The 17860-nt window shown below is 52.6% G+C and overlaps 1 protein-coding gene across 3 annotated transcripts in view; it reads left to right on the forward strand.

Annotated features, from left to right (window-relative positions):
- The window catches only part of KIRREL3 (kirre like nephrin family adhesion molecule 3), a 537771-nt gene that overhangs the window by 445149 nt on the left and 74762 nt on the right, over positions 1 to 17860 (forward strand). For all 3 annotated transcript variants that reach the window (XM_081239339.1, XM_081239341.1, XM_081239340.1), the window contains 2 exons: positions 12358 to 12507; positions 17311 to 17460. In XM_081239339.1, coding sequence (XP_081095465.1) covers positions 12358 to 12507; positions 17311 to 17460 — 300 coding nt within the window. The remainder of the gene's footprint in view (positions 1 to 12357; positions 12508 to 17310; positions 17461 to 17860) is intronic.

Here is a 17860-nt window from a genome sequence, read left to right on the forward strand (position 1 = left end):
TGAACTCAGGGCAGGCTCGGGCTGGGGCTACAGGCTGATAATCAGGAGGCGAAGGATTTATAGTGCCTTTGGAGTCACCCTGCCTCGGCCAGCCCCATTGTTTTTCATTAGAGCCCCACGCTGTCCAGGATAACCTTGGCAGACTGCGTGTCCTAGGGAGAGCCATGTGAGGGTGGGAGAATCACAGGCTGCCTGGCTGCCCCAGCTCAGGCAAGGAACGAGGTGGGAGAACGTGCCCACAGTACTCCTGCCCCTCATCCAGCCCCGGGAAGAGTAGTCACTCTCTCCCGTGTAAGCCCCAATAAAAATTCCGCACAATTTTTGGAACGTTCATGATATTGGCAAGCTTCCCCTCACCTGTGTTTCAGAGTCAAGGCTACCAAGAGCTGCAAATGGCAATGCTAGGGTTGAAAGGGTGTCCCAGCAGAGATCCAGGAGAAACAGACAATGAAGAGAAGGCTTGTCTTCCAACCCTGCCTATTCTTCTGGCTTCTCTGTATTTCCAGTCCTGGTCCAAAAGAAGGAGATTGACCTCTTTCCATCCCAACAGGGCTCTAAGCCTGTGCAGACCTTGACAGGAGTTGGACGTGCCACCCGAGGCAGCTGCCCCCGATACTCCCAGCCTGGAGCAACCATGTTCCTCTTCATCACATCAACACCTATAACTTTCCCGATTTGCAGATGAGTTCTCAGGTCAACACCCAATGAGAGGACACGTAGTGAAAACACTTCTCCCACTGCCTGAGCCATAGTGATGCTCAGGAAGTGTGAGTGAATCCCACCTTCTTCCGCCAGACCCAAGGATCCAACTACAACCAGGGCATCTTCTCTCTTCTCCTGAGCGATTCCGGGCCCCTCTCCACAAATGTATTTACAACTGAGTTCACTGCCCGCCCCCAAACCTGCTTCTTCCCCGGAGACAGCAATGGTTCCCGCAGTCACCCATTCACCCCCTGCTGCAGGCCAGGCAGAGGGGGGCCTTTAGCCCTCCAGCCTCCTCGTCCCACATCAAGTGCTATGGATTCTACCTCCGTTGGCTCCTAAATCCATTTCCTTCTTTCCATGGCTGCCGCTTCAGCCTGAGCCCTTATGAGCAAAATCCTCCTGATCAGTCTTCCTGCCTTCTATTTATCTTTCTTCATCCACCCTCCTCACTGTGGCCACTGTGATTATTCTCAAACTCAGACCTGAGCCTGTGGGTCAAAACCAGTAATGATTTCTCATGAGTGCAAACTTCTCAGTGTGCATCCCAGGGCCTACGTAGCTGGACCTACCACGTTCTCTCGATACACATCCTACATGCACAGAGGCCACGGGCCCATCACCCCAGGCTCGCAGTGAGAGGGCATGCAGGACCCTGTGAGCTTTCCTCAAAGTGTCCTGTTCATTCTCACAAACAACCCAACAAGCACGATTACCATCTTATGGGAAAACTGAGGTTCAGAGTAACTAAGAAATTTGCCCAGGGATGCACAGCTATAACAGCAGAGCCAGAGATCACGCCTGGATCGTGTGGCGTCCGTGCTTTTATTCCCTGAACGCGTTCTGACCTCCTCGCTTTCCTTACGCCGTCCCCATCCCAGGGAACGTTTCCTCCTTGCCCTCACCTTGCTTACCCTTCCAGGCCATTTCCGAAGCCAGCCCTTCGGCAACTCCTTTCCCCATTCTCCCAGAAGGAAAAATCTTTCTTCCTTGGGACTTTCTTCTTTTATTATTATTATATAAGTTTCAGGGGAACACATAGTGATTCACAATTCTTTTATTATTATTAGTTTATTTATTTATTTATTTATTTTTGTCTGCATTGGGTCTTCGTTGCTGCACGTGGGCTTTCTCTAGTTGCGGTGAGCAGGGGCTACTCTTCGTTGCGTTGCGTGGGCTTCTCATTGCAGTGGCTCCTCTTGTTGCAGAGCATGGGCTCTAGGCGTGCAGGTCTCAGTAGTTGTAGCACGTGGGCTCAGTAGTGTGGCTCGCGGGCTCTAGAGCGCAGGCTCAGTAGTTGTGGTGCACGGGCTTAGATGCTCCGAGGCATGTGGGATCTTCCTGGACCAGGGCTCAAACCCGTGTCTCCTGCCTTGGCAGGCAGATTCTTAACCACCGGTCCACCAGGGAAGCCCTAGTGAGTCACAATTTTTAAAGGTTATACTCCATTTATAATTATTAAAAAATATTGGCTATATCCTCTGTGTTGTAGAATACATCCTTGCAGCTTATTTATTTTATCCACAGTAGTTCGCACCTCTTAATCCCCTACCCCTCTCTTGCCCCTCCCCCCTTTTCTCTCCCCACTGGTAACCAATAGTTTGTTCTCTGTATCTGTGAGTCTGTTTCCGGTTTGTGATATTCTTAGGACTTTATACCTCACTTGGGGAACCTTTAATTTTAGTTCCCTGTGCACACATTTGTCGCCTCCAGACACTAAGCTCCTTGTCGTGCAAAATACATCATTCCCTCCTCTGCATCCCCACACCTGGCCAGGGGTCTTGGAGACTGATGGGGTGGGACCTGCCCCTGTGTGTGGCCAATGGCACATCACTGGTACCATTACACCCCATAATGATCAGTTTTATTATTAGGGGGCTAGGACATAACCCCATAACCCCCAATCCCGCTCTCCTGAGTAGGTCACAACAGGGCATTCCAGAAATTCCCCAAAACTCATTCTCCTGCATTAAGAGCTGGCCCTGTGCTGAGCCACAGAACAGCAGCAGAAGTCAAGACTTGGGCCTCCAGGCGCTATCTGAGCCACCTGCCCTGGTCCTTTCCCACCCGCCTGGCACTGCTGGTGTCAGCTGAGCTCTGGGCTGGCCCCTGCCTCCCCTCCCTTCCACCCATCTGTTCACTTCTTGGACCCTGTGCAGCTTCCCTTAATCTCATAAGAGGCAATTTGCGTGCTCTGGGCTGGGAAAAACCTGGCAACAAATAATCCCCGGTACAAGTATTCTTAAGCCTTCCCCAATTGGTCACTAATAGCAGAGCAGACGGTGACATTTGCGCCTTTTCTGCATGGCTAACCAGGTAGCTCCAGGAGCCTGAAGCCAGTAAAGGCAGGGCTGCAGGAGGCTCAAATGCTCACCTCTCTCACCTGCATGACTCATGGGAAGGAGCAGATTCTAATCGGTCCAACTTCAGATTTGCAAAGCCTCCTTTCCCATCCCTGGGACCCCTCGTGGCTCCAGTTTTAATAGTCCTGGGCTCAGGAAAGACTCACAAATAGTGATGAAAACTAGAACAAACCTTTATGAAACACCTTGTGTGTACCCAGATCATTTACACATGTGGCCCCTCAGCCTCACGGCAGCTTTGCAAAGTAGGTGTGTCACCCCCATTTTACAAATGGGGAAACTGAGGCTCAGAGTGGGTGAGGAATGTGCCCCACAGCATACTGCTAGTGACAGGGCTGGAGTTCCTTCCCAGGCCTGCCTGGTTCTGTGTTTTTTCCACTGTCCAGGACCCAGGCCCTGGCAGGTGACCCGTTATGTACTCAAAGTGGGTCCCTGAGGTTACCCGTCACTCACACCTTTGCTTATAGTTTCCCTCCCACAGAAGGACATCTTTCTTCCATCACATCCCCGTACCCTGATTCCTCCTCCAGGAAGCCCCTCTGTTTCTCCTCCGAACCCCTACGCTTGCAGCCGGCCTTTCTTAAAGCCCAAAAGAACTTTACGTGACATCTTTATGAGACTCCTTTATGAGACCCATCACCTTCTCCCTCACGGTCTAGGAACTTGGGTCAAGTGCGGCCGTGCACAGACTCTCAGTAAGTTTCGCTGAATGTCCTGGGAGTTGCAGCAAGCAGGACTTCAGCCGGGCTGCCCCGCATTCAGGAACTGGGGTGGCAGTGACGCTCCCAGGGCATCAGAGGAGTCCTCACTCCACCTGTTCCTGGACCCCTGGGCATCCCCGGGGCATCACTCAGACTCTCCCTCCTTGCCGTTCCCTCCCCGCTGAAGGAGCAAGTGAGGCTGGCTGTGCCCTGGGCTCCATAAAAGCCAGGCAAGCTTACCAGGTGGCCCTGACATTCCTGTCCAGGTCTGGCTGGGATTAACCCTAAGGGCAGTGGTCACCTCCCCTCCACTTGCTAGTGGAGAAAAGGCCTGGCCAGAGTGCCCAGAGGGATGGGAGGAGGAGGGTGAGCACACTCCACACCATCTCCCGAGGGGGGTTGCAGGGGATATGGGGACCTCAGCACCCCTGCTCCCCGCATCAGGCTGCGGTGCAGAGTCTGCCCCGAGGCTGTCTCTCCTGTTACACTAACTAACCCCACACCCCTCGCTCTCTGCACTAGTGCATGCGGACCCCACAGAGAGCTGCCTCTCGTACCAGCATGGGACCACCTGCCCACCAGATCAGTGACTGGGGAGAGGCACAGACACATATGCCTGTAGGGGTGGCAACAGACTTACGACACTGCAGTACCAGAATGTGTCCCCAGAAGATCTGGGGTTGACAATTATCAGGGGCAGGGATGGGTGAGCGCCACGGCCCCTCTAAGCCTGGCATGGGTGTGGCTCACTGGGCCTTCTTCCTGCCTGTTCTACACACACACACACACAGACACACACGCACACACGGGCACAGCCAGAGTCAGGCCGCAGCACCACGAGCTCCTGGAACCTTAAAGCCTTAAAGATTGTCCAGACCACAGTCCCTTCCAGTGGTCTCCACAGTGACCCTGACAGCAGACGGAGGCCTTGGCCTTCTCAGCCTACATTTTAGTCCCAGAAAAAATTCCACCACGCCCCCTCCCCCAAAACTCTAAACCAGAGGCTTTCAAAGATTCTGAAAGAATAAGAAGAGTTTGTTCAAGCAAAATTTTAAGTGGTTGACAAGGAACAGAAGCAGAAAAGGTCTGGCTGGAGAAGGGGTGAGGCCTACAAATCAATTCATTCAGCCCCACAGACACACACACACACACACACACACACACACACACACACGTGCATACACCATGGCAGCCAGGCCCCTGGAGCGCGGCTGTAAAGGCATCACTCAGGGTGATCTGGCCCTTACAACCTCAGCCAGCAAAGTGCCTCTTCCCTCCCCAGGAAGTAACTGGGAATTGGGGCGGGGGACCTCAGATCGGGGGCCAGAGATGTGTGAGCTCCTAGAGACTGACGGGGTCTTCAGCGTTTTAAATGTTTTCCTGGAAGACAGTGGGGACCTCCCCGAGCCCGATGGTGATGGTTCACTCCATGCTAAGGTGTGCTGCGAGTCCCCAAGAAGAGACTGAGGCGAGGGGCTGGGCGGTCAGGGGCGGCCCCTTCGGAGAGCCTGGTGGGCTGAAGGAGGCGAGGCAGAGAGCGGGGGGTGGGGCGCCTTGGAGAACAGTCTAGAGAAGTCACGAGAGAGGTGCTGAGCAGAAAGCAGAGGGCAGGGAGCAGCCAGAAGCAGGACAGGACAGGAGGGCTGCAGGCGGGGAGGCCCCAGGCTGTGCTGGTGTGGGGCGTGGGGGACCCGAGCCCTCCGGGGCTTCTCCCGCCGCCCCCTCCCCCGCCCTGGGCGAGGCTGCACCCGCACCTGTCCCTCCCAGCGCTGAGGACATGAGGGTCTTCCCCCCACCCGCCGCCACCCCTACGCCTCCTCCCCCGGCCACCGTCAGTGGCCGCCTCCATCCCGCTCCTGACTCAGAGCCCGCCCCGCGCCCCGTCCTTCCAGCCGGAAGCAGCCCCCGCTCCCTGAGGTTTGGAGAGAAGGCTCCAAAGGCCCCACCGGCTCAGACTTCTGACCCTGCCCGTCACCTGCTGCTTCACTCCTGCCTGCTCACCCCCAATCCTGACTCAGCAAACCTTGAGGGGGTCACGTTCCCTTTCCGGGCTCAGCGGGGACACGCAGACTCGCTCCCCTGCCTCCGTGCTGTAGCGGTCTGCGGCAGAGTCGGTGAGAAGCCCTCCTGGCCCGGGCAGGACACGGCAGCCTGGGCATGCCGGGTGACATGCGGGCCGGGGCAGTCAACTCAGAGGCTCTGAAATGGCCCCGGGACCACGGTTCCGCAGGGCCCTTCCCTTCCTGGGACGGGACCATCCTCCCAGGAAGGGAACGAGAAAGATGGCCTGCATCCACCTCCAGGATCACATCCTCCTCCCTCCAACTGGTCAGACGTGTGAGAGTTCCAGATGCGTTTCCACCCGGCCCTCTCCTTTAACATTTCCTCGAGACTTTTCAGTTCTGGCCAAGGACGAGGGGAAGAGGTCTCAGGTGGGTTCTGTGAGCTCCCCGAAGCTGAGGTCTAGTAGAGGACCTCGGGATGAGGCTTTGAAACAGGACTGCTGGGCCTGCCGCTCCTTCCCCACCACTCAGCACTCTGGGTCCCCGTACGACCTCATCTTCCCGTGGGTCTCGTGTTTTTCATATTTCATAGGACTGACTACGGAGAGAATTCAACCAGATAACCTCTTTTTTTTTTTTTTTTTTTTTTTTTTTTTTTTCTTTTTGCGGTATGTGGGCCTCTCACTGCTGTGGCCTCTCCCATTGCGGAGCACAGGCTCCGGACGCGCAGGCCCAGCGGCCATGGCTCACGGGCCCAGCCGCTCCGCGGCATGTGGGATCCTCCCAGACCGGGGCACGAACCCGCGTCCCCTGCATCGGCAGGCGGACTCTCAACCACTGCGCCACCAGGGAGGCCCCAGATAACCTCTTAATACATGGTTTACGTTCAGTGAAAGTCAGTTATTATTAATTCTATATAATAAAAACACTATGAATAATATATAACTAGTTATATAATAATATTTATATAACAGTATTATATTAATAATGACTAGCTGTATAACAATACGTACCGATACATACTACACCTCCTTTCTGTTGAACACCCACCCCCGTGGTGGCCAGCACTGGAGTCTACTCTGAACCTTAATTCCACTGGGAGGAGGCTATGTAAGCTTAGGGAAGAACCAAGAAAGCGCTTTTTCTCCAAAGATCCTCTGCCTCTCTTTAGATGGTCTTGAGGGAGCTGCTCGGTCGGTGGGATGAGTACTTGTTTGAGAATCGAAGTCCAGGTTCCAGGCCCTTAATTCAATAGCCAATGTGGGATAGTGGAAAGAAAACAGGGTTTGCAACCAGAGACACTTTCATTTAAATGACACCTGGGCCCACTGTGTGACCTTGAACTACACCTGAGCCCACTGTGTGACCTTGAACTACACCTGGGTCCACTGTGTGACCTTGAAGTATACCTGGGTCCACTGTGTGACCCTGGGCCTGTCACTTCATTTCCAGGAGGCTCAGTTCACCTGCAAACTGTGGGTAATAACTGCTAACTAGCATTGTAGTTATAGCCTCCATGAATAACTCGGTTATTTTTGTCTGGTAAAGCCTGACTCCTTGGGACGCCGGCCCTTTGCCTTTATTTCTCACCTCACTCCTCCTGTGTGGTGTGCTCAGCACAATATCTGTCTAATCAGTCGTTTATCATGTAAAAAGCATCTTTCTGCAGTGACCACAGATCTCGGGAGACAAAGCAGAGTAGGTAAGCTTCCTGTGCCACAGGCGAATTAAACCTAGGCACTCAGGGCACAAGATGGAAAGGTAGCTGTGTCCCTGCCCTCAAGGGGTTTACCCTCTAGTTCTTACTTGCTTTTGGTTCTTTGTCACCTAACATACAGTAGGTGTTCAATAAAGGACTGAAGATATTAAGGGAGATGGGAAGGAGGAAAAGGGGTCCGCGGGGAGGAGGAGAGAGAGAGAAGACCGCCTCCTGGTGACGGGAGCTCCAGAGGTACAAGTGAAGGTCATGGGCTGAGCACTCAGCCTTCAGAGACAGGCAGAGCTGGTCAGGGGGCCTGAAAGAGGGGCGAGTTCCAGAAGGGTGGAACACTGAGGACTGGGGCCGGGGACCTCAGTGAAGAGCCAGCCCAGGGTTGCTACTGCTGAGCATCCAGGGAGCAGGGTGGGGTACATTGTGGAGAAGCTTGTAATGCAGTCTGGAAGGTCAGGAAGTATCCTGCAGACAGTGGAGAGCCACCCCCCGTAAAGGGAGAGAACATGAGCTAAGTGGTGATTTAGGAAGAAACATTCAGCTCAGTACTTAAAAGGATTCATAGTCTGTTGAAAGAACCCCAGTTGAGATAATGATGGCCTGGGCTTGGAATGGAGAGGAAAGGGTGGATCTGGGAAATATTAAAGGGGGGAGGCTGGGCCAGACTTGGTGATGGTGACAGATACATGTACCATGGAATACTATTCAGCCATAAAAAAAGAGTGAAATAATGCCATTTGCAGCAACATGGTTGGACTTGAGATTATCATACTGAAGTAAATCAGACAGAGAAAGACAAGTATCAAGTGATATCACTTATATGTGGAATCTAAAAAAAAAAAGATACAAATGAACTTATTTACTAAGCAGAAACAGACCCACAGACATAGAAAACAAACTTATGGTTACCAAAGGGGAAGGGGGGATAGCAATAATTTAGGAGTTTGGGATTAACATATACACACCACTAAATATGAAGTAGATAAACACTAAATATAAAGTAAATAAACACTAAATATAAAGTAAATAAACAACAAGGACCTACTATGTAGCCCAGGGAACTATATTCAAAATCTTGTTATAATCTATAATAGAAAAGAATCTGAAAAACAATATATAAATATATATAAAACTGAATCACTTTGCTGTACACCTGAAACTAACACAACATTGTAAATCAACTATACTTCAATAAAAATAAATAAATAAACAAAAATAAAGCATGAGAAGGGAGGTCACACGGGCTGCCGGGCTTCACACCAGGAGAACGTGTTTGGAGAAAATGGGAAACTGAAGCAGAAACCTGGGATGGTGTTGAGTCCACAATGAGAGGAGGACACTGGCTAATGCAATACACACTGTGCTCAGATCAGAGCTGCCGGATGTGGGGAACCCAGACGTGCTCACCTGCAGGGATGGACCAGGTCGCATTCACCCACTTCTCACCAGACAGTGCAGTTTCTGCCTCCTGGCAGGTCTCAACAAGTGTGTGCTGAATAAACAAAGGTTCTCAAGGGGCTTCCTGTCTACGCAATATACTGCCCAGGAGGTTATAGAAAATGATCATTTGCCTTTCATCTCTCTGGCCTGGAAAGCAGGAAGTGAGGGAACCGGTGAGGAGATTCTTTGGACAAGAACCTGCCCCCGTGGTTGCATGCCACATCCCCAAGGGCTCCTGAGCCTCAAGAGGAGGCCTCAGGACCTGTCCCACTAGGTCCATCCCTCCACCGCCTCGCCATCCTCTTGCACTGCAATCTTCATCTCCTCCAGAAGTGACCCCTGACTTAGGTTCTGCTTGAGAAAGCATCTCATTGATTCAAAAGAGAAAAGTGTTGAATGGCTTGTATTTAATGCACAAAAATTAAAAGTATGCTGGGACTTCCCCGGTGGCCCAGTGGTTAGGACTCCATGCTTCCACTGCAGGGAGTACAGGTTCAATCCCTGTCGGGGAGCTAAGATTCTGCATGCCGCCAGGTGCGGCCAAAAAAAAAAAAAAAAAAAAAAAGTCATCAGAGCACTAACTACGCCCTCCCCCGAAATAATTTGCCAATCATGTCCTTTGGGGCAGCTTTATGAGACTATCCAGCGTACCTGTATCCCTCCAGAAACATTCTTTCCATAGAAAAGCCAAGGGGATCCAAACGAACAAAATGTGAAAGCCGAAAAGTCCCTCTGAAGCCTGCTAGGATGGGTCAGGAGACTCTAGTCCCCTCGAGGCCAGTTCCTACTTCCCTGCCCCTCAGGCTCCCTTCCGTCGGCCCCTACCCCAACTCCTGGCTCTGAGGCGGCCTCCAAGGTGAAATAGTGACCGCTTAGTGTCCACCTGCACGCCTGCTTCTGACAACCTCTCCTCCCGGCCCCTCCAGAGCCCGGTTTCCATGGTGACAGCCCCTCTTCTCCCTGGGGCACTGCCACACCCGTCACCCTTGTGCTTCTCACCCTCGCCCCTGCCCGCACCTTGGCCTGGGGATGCTTCCTGCACTCCAGCTCCCCGGGCACCCTCACCAACACCAAGAGGAAGCGGGACTGGGTGGGGGGGACGGGGGAGACCAGGCCAGTTCCCACCTCAGGCCTCCCTATTCATGGGCATTCTGGGGGCTCAAGCTCCACGGCTGAGGGCCAGCTTCTCCCACCCCCCCAGCTCTCAGCTGACAACCTGACACTTCTCTCTGATCACACAATCTTTGGCAGCTATTGCTGCTGTCTTGACACTGTCCTTGCAAGGAAGATGCTGAGATAGAAGAATGCGCTGTGAAATCATCATTAGAGCCTGGAGGAGGAGGCTGGGAGAGGACCGGTCTCCCGCTCACACATCCTCTCTGCATCCCAGCCTCTCCCGCCCCTCTTTCTCCTCCTCGTCTCCCTCTGCCTTCTCTCCATCTCTCTCTTCCTCTCCACTTCTCCTCTCCTGCTCTCCTCACTCCCCTCCCTTTCTCCTCTCATCTCTTCCCTCCTTCTCTCTCTTGCTTTGGTGCCAGAAACAGTCTAATTACAACAGGGAACTTGAAGAGACAGGAAGGAAGGAAAAAAAAAAAAAACCCACACATAGCTGATGAAATCTGATTTATAACGCTCAAATCAGAATAAAAAGTGTTACTCTCACAATTCAGGGCCGATTTGATTTTTAATGAGATCCCTCAGAGACCCAGCCAAGATCGCATCAGGTTGGAAACTCAGCTACCTTCCCGCCTGCCACCAACTCTCCAGTGTGGACCTCTGTCTCTCCTTCACTGACATCCCCAGCGCCCCTTGGAGCCACACGTTAGTGGCTCCCTTCTTAGGGCCATCTGCTGCTGAGAGCTTGGCCCTAACCGTGGTCCAAGCCTGGGGCTCTGTGCCCCCAAGTTGGACAGCAGCCAGTGTCCAGGACCTCTGTGGCCACCTCTGACTCTCTTCAGGTGGAGGGGCAGCCTGCCCACCAGGTCCTGTTTTCCTCGGCTGTGTATCTGCATCTGCAGAGCAGGGGATAGGAAAGAATACAGGCTTAGACGTCATGAGCCCCAGGTCAAACCCCACTCATCAGCTGTGTGACCTTGGGCAGGTTACTTTGCCTCTCTGATCTGGGTGTCTTTGCTATAAAATGGGAATAGTCCTGCTCTGAAGTGTAATTACACAGTTACAGGAGGGACAGCATGGGAAGCACAGATGGTACTGTGGGCCGGGAGCTCAGTGGATGTCAATGTCCCATGTCCTGTTGTCCATTCAGCTGTGGCCTCCCAGGGAATGTGGGTCACATCACCCCCCTTCTTCAGCAGTCCATCCAGGATGAGGCGTAGGGACCTGCATGCAGTAGATGAGAACATGGTCCTTAGAGCCAGAAAGTCTTGGATTCGCTGCCCTGGTCCTGACGCTAGATGCTCCCTGGACAACTTATTTAACCTCTAAGGCTCAGTGGGCTGAGTCCCTGTGAAAAGGGGTTAATAAGGCTCCACACAAGGGTTGGGGGGATGTGACAACCACAGAGAAGGCCCACAGGGCACGTGGTGAGTCATTAACATGCGCAGCTCCTGTTACTATTGTTTTACCTCCTTGGGCCTCATTTCCTCATCTGAAAAATGGGGATAAAAAGAGTACCTGCCTCATAGGTTGTTATGAGGATGAAAATATTAACAGGCTAATATTTTTAAATCTTGGAACAATGTCTGGCCTATTGTACCCAATGTGGGTGTCTCTGTTTAATAAAATATGAACTGCCTACCTTAGATGGTTCAGGGAGGTGTGTATGGGCAGGTGTGGGTTCACACTGATGATTTGCTCCCAGTGACAGAGAGGCTGGTGCAGGGTCTGCTGCAGGAAAGAAAGGGACAGGAGACGATTACCTGCTCACTCAACGCCACCATCCCTCACACTCCACCACCCCTCATCCCGCCAAATTTGGCCCTAGTCCCATCCTGGGAGCCACTAAGACGATGACATTATTGATATTTCTTGGATTCTCAGGTTTAACCAAAGCACACCACGCCCTATGCCTGTTGCCCTATTGAAGCACACCCCGCCCCCCCAGAGTGCTTCCAACTGGGGGTCTCTCTCTTGCCTCTGCCCCCTTGTGGAAGTAGGCGCCAGGAAGTGGCGTTAAGGGGAAAGAGGAATAACACATGCCAAGTGCAGTGGCACATGTCCCGTTTGGGGGCTGGAGGATGGCTGGAGCACAGCGTGAGTGCACTGGGGATTGATGGGCAGGGAGCCTGCAGCCAGGGTGAGATCCTGCAAGCAGGGGATGGAGCTGGGGGCAGTGAAGAAGCCGCAGCTGGGCCCCAGGCAGGTAGGGAGGTGCTCTGGAGGTCCTTGTCCCCCAGGGCAGCCTAGGCTCTGCTTCCAAAGCTCGAGGGGAAGCCCTTCCGGCAAGACACTGACCGTTGCACGTGTTTCCTTCCTAGGTCAAGTGTACTCCTTCAGCCAGCAGCCCCAGGACCAGGCTGTGGTATCGGGGCAGCCGGTGACACTGCTGTGCGCCATCCCTGAATACGATGGCTTCGTTCTGTGGATCAAAGACGGCTTGGCTCTGGGCGTGGGCAGGGACCTCTCAAGTGAGTATCCCCAGACCCCCCCAGGAAGGCCTAGAACCCGCCCCTGCCCTACCCACCCACCCCCCCTCCTAGAGAACCCCATCTTCAGAGGCATTTGGGGATTAAATCCCAGCTTTCATGGCAGATCCCACGGGCAGAGGCAGGCGAGGCAGGCCCTGGGTCCAGGATGCATAGGACTTTGAGGGCCCCTCTGACCTCTGGTGATGAATTATGAGTAAACCCTCCATTCGGCGGTCAGTCCTAAACTTAACACAGTGTTGCCCTGGAGGGTCCATTCCAAAGTCAAACATGAATCACATAAAGTCAGTTTTCCAGAAGGAAAGTGTTCCTTCTCCTGGGTCCAACACGTATTCCCCACTTAAGTCACAACCTTGTGCTTCCTTCCTTCCAACCATAAAGGGAGCCAAGTAGATTGAAAACGTGAAGAAGCCTGGTTGGGTTTAGGGGTCACCATGTGATGAAAAGAAGACAAGTGTTTAAAATAAATTCCAAGCTTCGTTCAGCCCACCACCCAGGCTGGTATTCAGCAAAGATGCGCTGGTGGGCTCGCATGGCTGCTGAGGGCTGGCGTCTGTGCTGCCTGGTTGGTGCCCACGCCCCATCACCTGTTAGCTATTGTAAATGTCAACCCTTAAGCCCACACAGACGTTTTTCCAATCCATCCTCTCCCCTGGAAGAAAAAAGAATGAAATCATCCTCCTGGTCACTCACCCATCAGCTATTATTATTCTCCCCTGAGGAGGGTAGGCATGTGGCTGTTTGCTAACTTGGCATAAACTGTAACATGCAGAACGAGGAATGTGGGTATCCCTGTGGTTGGGGAATGTCTGGGGGTGGAGAAGGAGAGAAAAATATGTGTTCAACTGAGAAGCAGCTTTGCCTCTCTCATGGTGTTCAGCTGCAGGAAAATAAAAATCGAAGTGCACTCAGGAACATGATGGTTGGGAAGTTAATATTTTAAAATGTGAGTTATGTCTTGCCAAAAATGTGTATTGAAATATTATAGCAATGGTCAATAGCATCACAGGGTTTGAGTGCTGCAGCCCAGCTGAGCATGGATAAAATACACAATCACATCTCCAAAATATACTGTGCTGCCATAAAATTTAAGTATTGTGGGAACCAGCCAATTTCAGGGACTCTGAACCCCCTTACCACAGAGGAACTGGGGGAATAATACGATCTTCCCAAACCGAGTCCTTCACGCTCCACGAGGCTCTGAGCTGGCCCAGCACTGCTGCTGGTTAAGGAAGCTCTCTGGGTTCCCAGTCAATGGTTTTCAGCTTCCATCAGGGACTGGGGTCTTGTTGGGTCGGTGAAGAGGAAGCCCCAGGTCACCATGGATGGTTCATAGAGCGGTCACTGCTGCATGGATAATTGACCCTCTGGCATCCACTTCCATGAATGGCTTTCTGGGATCCAGCATTGGGTCCTGCTAAGTGCTGGAGGGCAATGGGATCTGATGAACTTGACTCCTCTCCAACTTGACTCCACTGATAGAAAGAAGGTCAGCCCTCTCCTTGCAGAGCCAATAAACTCAAACTCTTGGTAACGTGTTTTCTCTGTATTTGATCACTTGTCCCCAAATAGCATCACGACGATAATGACAAATATATGCTCAATAAACACTGTTTGCTTGCCTGATAAGAAAGTGAGTATAATAGATCTCAATTCCGTTCAGGAAGTATTTGCCGAGCACCTAACGCTGTGGGGGAACTGGGGCCCGTGTTATGGGGTTTCAGCCGGCTACAGCTCTGCCCTCTTCTATTGTAAATGTGTAGCCCCATCCAGTCTACCAGAAATGATGCCTTAACTGAAGACCTTACTATCTTTCTGGTCACCAAAGCTGGAAAAAACAGTCGAAGGAAGTGATTTATAAATACACTCCCTCATACTGATGGAACATTTTTCTTCTAAGAAGCTGAAATATTTCTCAGACATTATCTCATAAATCTACAATCATCCACGGGTAGAAAAAGAAGGCTTTTCCCCTTTATTTGGCAGGTAAATAAAATTGCAGCCGAGAAAGAAATTGATTCAAACAAATACCCAATCCCAATGCATGGGACCCTGGCTCCTAACCCCAAAAGCCCTTATACCCTGTCTGCTCTCCCTCCTCAAAACAGGGGCCTCTTTGGCTACCCTACGTCACTGTTATGTTCATTTAAACTAGCATTTATAGACTACTTACTGAATGCCAGGTACTTTACATAGATTATCCGATCTGATCTTCACCATAACTCTGTGAGGTATTAGCATTGTCCCCACTTTACCGACAAGGAAATGGAAAGGCAAAGAAGTTAAAGTCACTTACCCAAGACAACAGAGCTAGGCAGTGATAGAGCTGACATTGGAATCCAGGCAATTTGTCTGTAGAACCCAGACTACCAATAACTTTGCCTCCCCTGGGAGTAGCAAGAGAGAGTGTTGATGCTGTGGAAGGAGTTAGAACTTCCTCAGAATCTGTGCTTCTGGGCCTGTGCTTTGCAAAGATGCTGCCAGTCCTTGGGATAGCATCATGGCTCGCTGCCTAATTATGCTAAATACAAACAAACCCATCACTGATGTTTTCAGCAGCTTATGGGAGCGGAAGCCTGCTGCTGACGGCTTGCAAGTCAACAAAAACACAAGCTCCGGCCAAGATGCCTGCAGGAGACCAGGGACTAATCACAGGACAGTGGGATCCAGAGGCTGGGCTGGAGGGGCTAGGGGCAGTGAGCCAGCTACATTGAGGACAGCCGCAGCAGGGTGAGAGCTGGACTAGCACCCACTTCCAGCCCCTCACCCGGCCCCAGGGAGAGCCAACTTAACTTACCCGGGCTCCTTCCCAAAGCTCAGCAGAGGGCAGGAAGGGAGGGCAGGGGGGCGGCCGGGCTCTTGGGGGGACAGCTGATGGCCTTGTAGCATCTCCAGCCAGGCCTGAACAGCTGTGGAGGGCAGGACCACTTGATGGCATGATGGGGACAATGCTAGTCGTGAAAACGTGAGCCTGAAAGGCTCAGCCACACAGGATGCACCCCAAAAGCATACTGGGGAGTCTGGTGGAGGATCACAGCTACCGCCACTGACCAGAAATGGGTGCTGCTTAACAGCCCACCCCCAGGGAGCCCTGCCCCACCTCTGGAAGACCCTTAGGTTATGGGGGGTAAAAGGGGCCTAAGAGCACCAACACTTCATCCAGGGTAGAAATCTCCTCTGCAGTATTCCTGACAGGCGATCATCCCATGTATGCCTGAATACAGCCAGTGACGGGGACCTCACTACCACCTCTGGCAGCCCAGATCTTTGTTGGACACCAGTAAATTGTTAACAATATTCTAAAGTATTTCCCCATGTTCATTCTGACCCTTGGTCCTAAAGCCGTCCTTGGGAGCTACATGAACACATCTAACCCCCACTAAGAGACTTGGAGATATTTGAAGAGAGCTATGGCACGTTCCTCTGTCTCTGCTTCTGTCTCTTTAAAAGGCCAAATGTGGGCTTCCCTGGTGGCGCAGTGGTTGAGAGTCCGCCTGCCGATGCAGGGGACACGGGTTCGTGCCCTGGTCCGGGAAGATCCCACATGCCGCGGAGCGGCTGGGCCCGTGAGCCATGGCTGCTGAGCCTGCGCATCCGGAGCCTGTGCTCCACAACGGGAGAGGCCACAGCAGCGAGAGGCCCACGTACCGCAAAAAAAAAAAAAAAAAAGGCCAAATGTGTCCAATTCCCTCCTCCTATGGCACGTTTCTGAGAACTCACTCTGCCCTAGCGAAGGCCCTTCAGAAAGAGGAGCAGCCGGGGCTGCTGGAGGGTGGATGGGCCTCTGAGGGGAGGAAAGACCCTGTAAGGCACTGGTGCGGGGAAAGCAGAGCTCTGGGAAGAGGACTGATGGAAAACAGGTCCTGCGGGAGAAACTAAGGAGGTCTAGGGTCCAAGACCCGGGAGAGAGAGAGGCTCTGCCCGTCCCGGCAGCCACGACTCACGTTGGCATTTATATTCAACCCGCAGAGCATCAGGAAAGCTGCTTAATGATTTATCATTCTCAAGCTTTTATTTATCTGTTGTTCATTGCCCATGGTGTAAGAGGCTCCAAATTTTTAAGTATCCCGAGTGCCTCCTAAGTGTTTAATCAGGCCCTGGGGTTCAGGGGGTCATAGTAGGAATGACCAGAAAAGAGCCACTTACAGTTCCAAGTGACCAGAGGTTCCTGGGAACTGGTGGATGGGCCTCGGTTTCTACTTCCTGCCCATCCTGAAACTAAAGTTTTCCCCAGAGTGACTCCTGATCCTTTTCCAAGTTTTTTTTTTCCTTCTTCTCCCTCCTTCTGACTCTGTCTTCTCAGTTCGTACATCTCAGCCTGGGTCTCTCTGTCTCTCTGTGTGTCTCCTTATTAGGATGCATGTCTGCTTTACAAACCACAGTGCCGAGCGCGCTGCTTTCCAGGGTGACAGCCCCGCTGTGTCTGTCCACATTTAGCACCCCTATCTCTGCTGTCTCCTTCCCACTCTAATAATAGCTTCCCCAACATTCCTAAACTTAAAACCTACAGTACCCTTGTACACACACACATGCACACGCACGTGCGTGCGCACGTGCACACACACACACGCGTACACACACACACGCTGCCCCAGCCCCCTGGGGAAACTCTCTTTTGTGCTCCTTATACTGAGATCAGGGCCCTGGGCAGTCACCTCCTGCTCTGCCAGCCCCTAGGACCAGCCCCGGCTTGGGTGTCCCCCCCGTCCCCCGCTGTGCCTGTCTGTCATGCCCGGCTCCTCCACCCCCGCCCCAGCCCTCCTGATATGCCTGCCGTCTCCGCAGGTTACCCACAGTACCTGGTGGTAGGGAACCACCTGTCAGGGGAACATCACCTGAAGATCCTGCGGGCAGAGCTGCAAGATGATGCTGTGTACGAGTGCCAGGCCATCCAGGCCGCCATCCGGTCCCGCCCTGCACGCCTCACCGTCCTAGGTAAGAACCGTCCGTACGGTGGGCTGAGGATGCTATGGGAAGCACCCCGGGCTCAGCTCCAGAAGCCAGGGGCCAGACTGGAGGGCCCTCCCCACTGGACAAAGCTCCCCGGCATTGTCCCACAGGGCTCTGACCACTGCTGCCCCACTGTGTCAGTCCCTCCCCACCCAAAGGGGGAAAAATGAAAGTTCCTGCCCTGGACATCAGAAGGCCAGCACCAGCTGGCCTCTGACTTTGCCCAACCCCAGTGTGTTTGACTGCCACTTAAGGAGTTAAAAAGGGCTCCTGGGTGCTTATTTATTGAATCAGGAAACATGTTCTGCACACGTGATCCACGTGAGGTCCTGTGCTCGGTGACGGAGATCCAGAGAAGAAGGAGACACATCCTCGAGTCCCTTCT

This window comes from Mesoplodon bidens, assembly GCF_964165515.1.
Source record: "Mesoplodon bidens genome assembly, chromosome: 7".
Classification (NCBI taxonomy): domain Eukaryota; kingdom Metazoa; phylum Chordata; class Mammalia; order Artiodactyla; family Ziphiidae; genus Mesoplodon; species Mesoplodon bidens.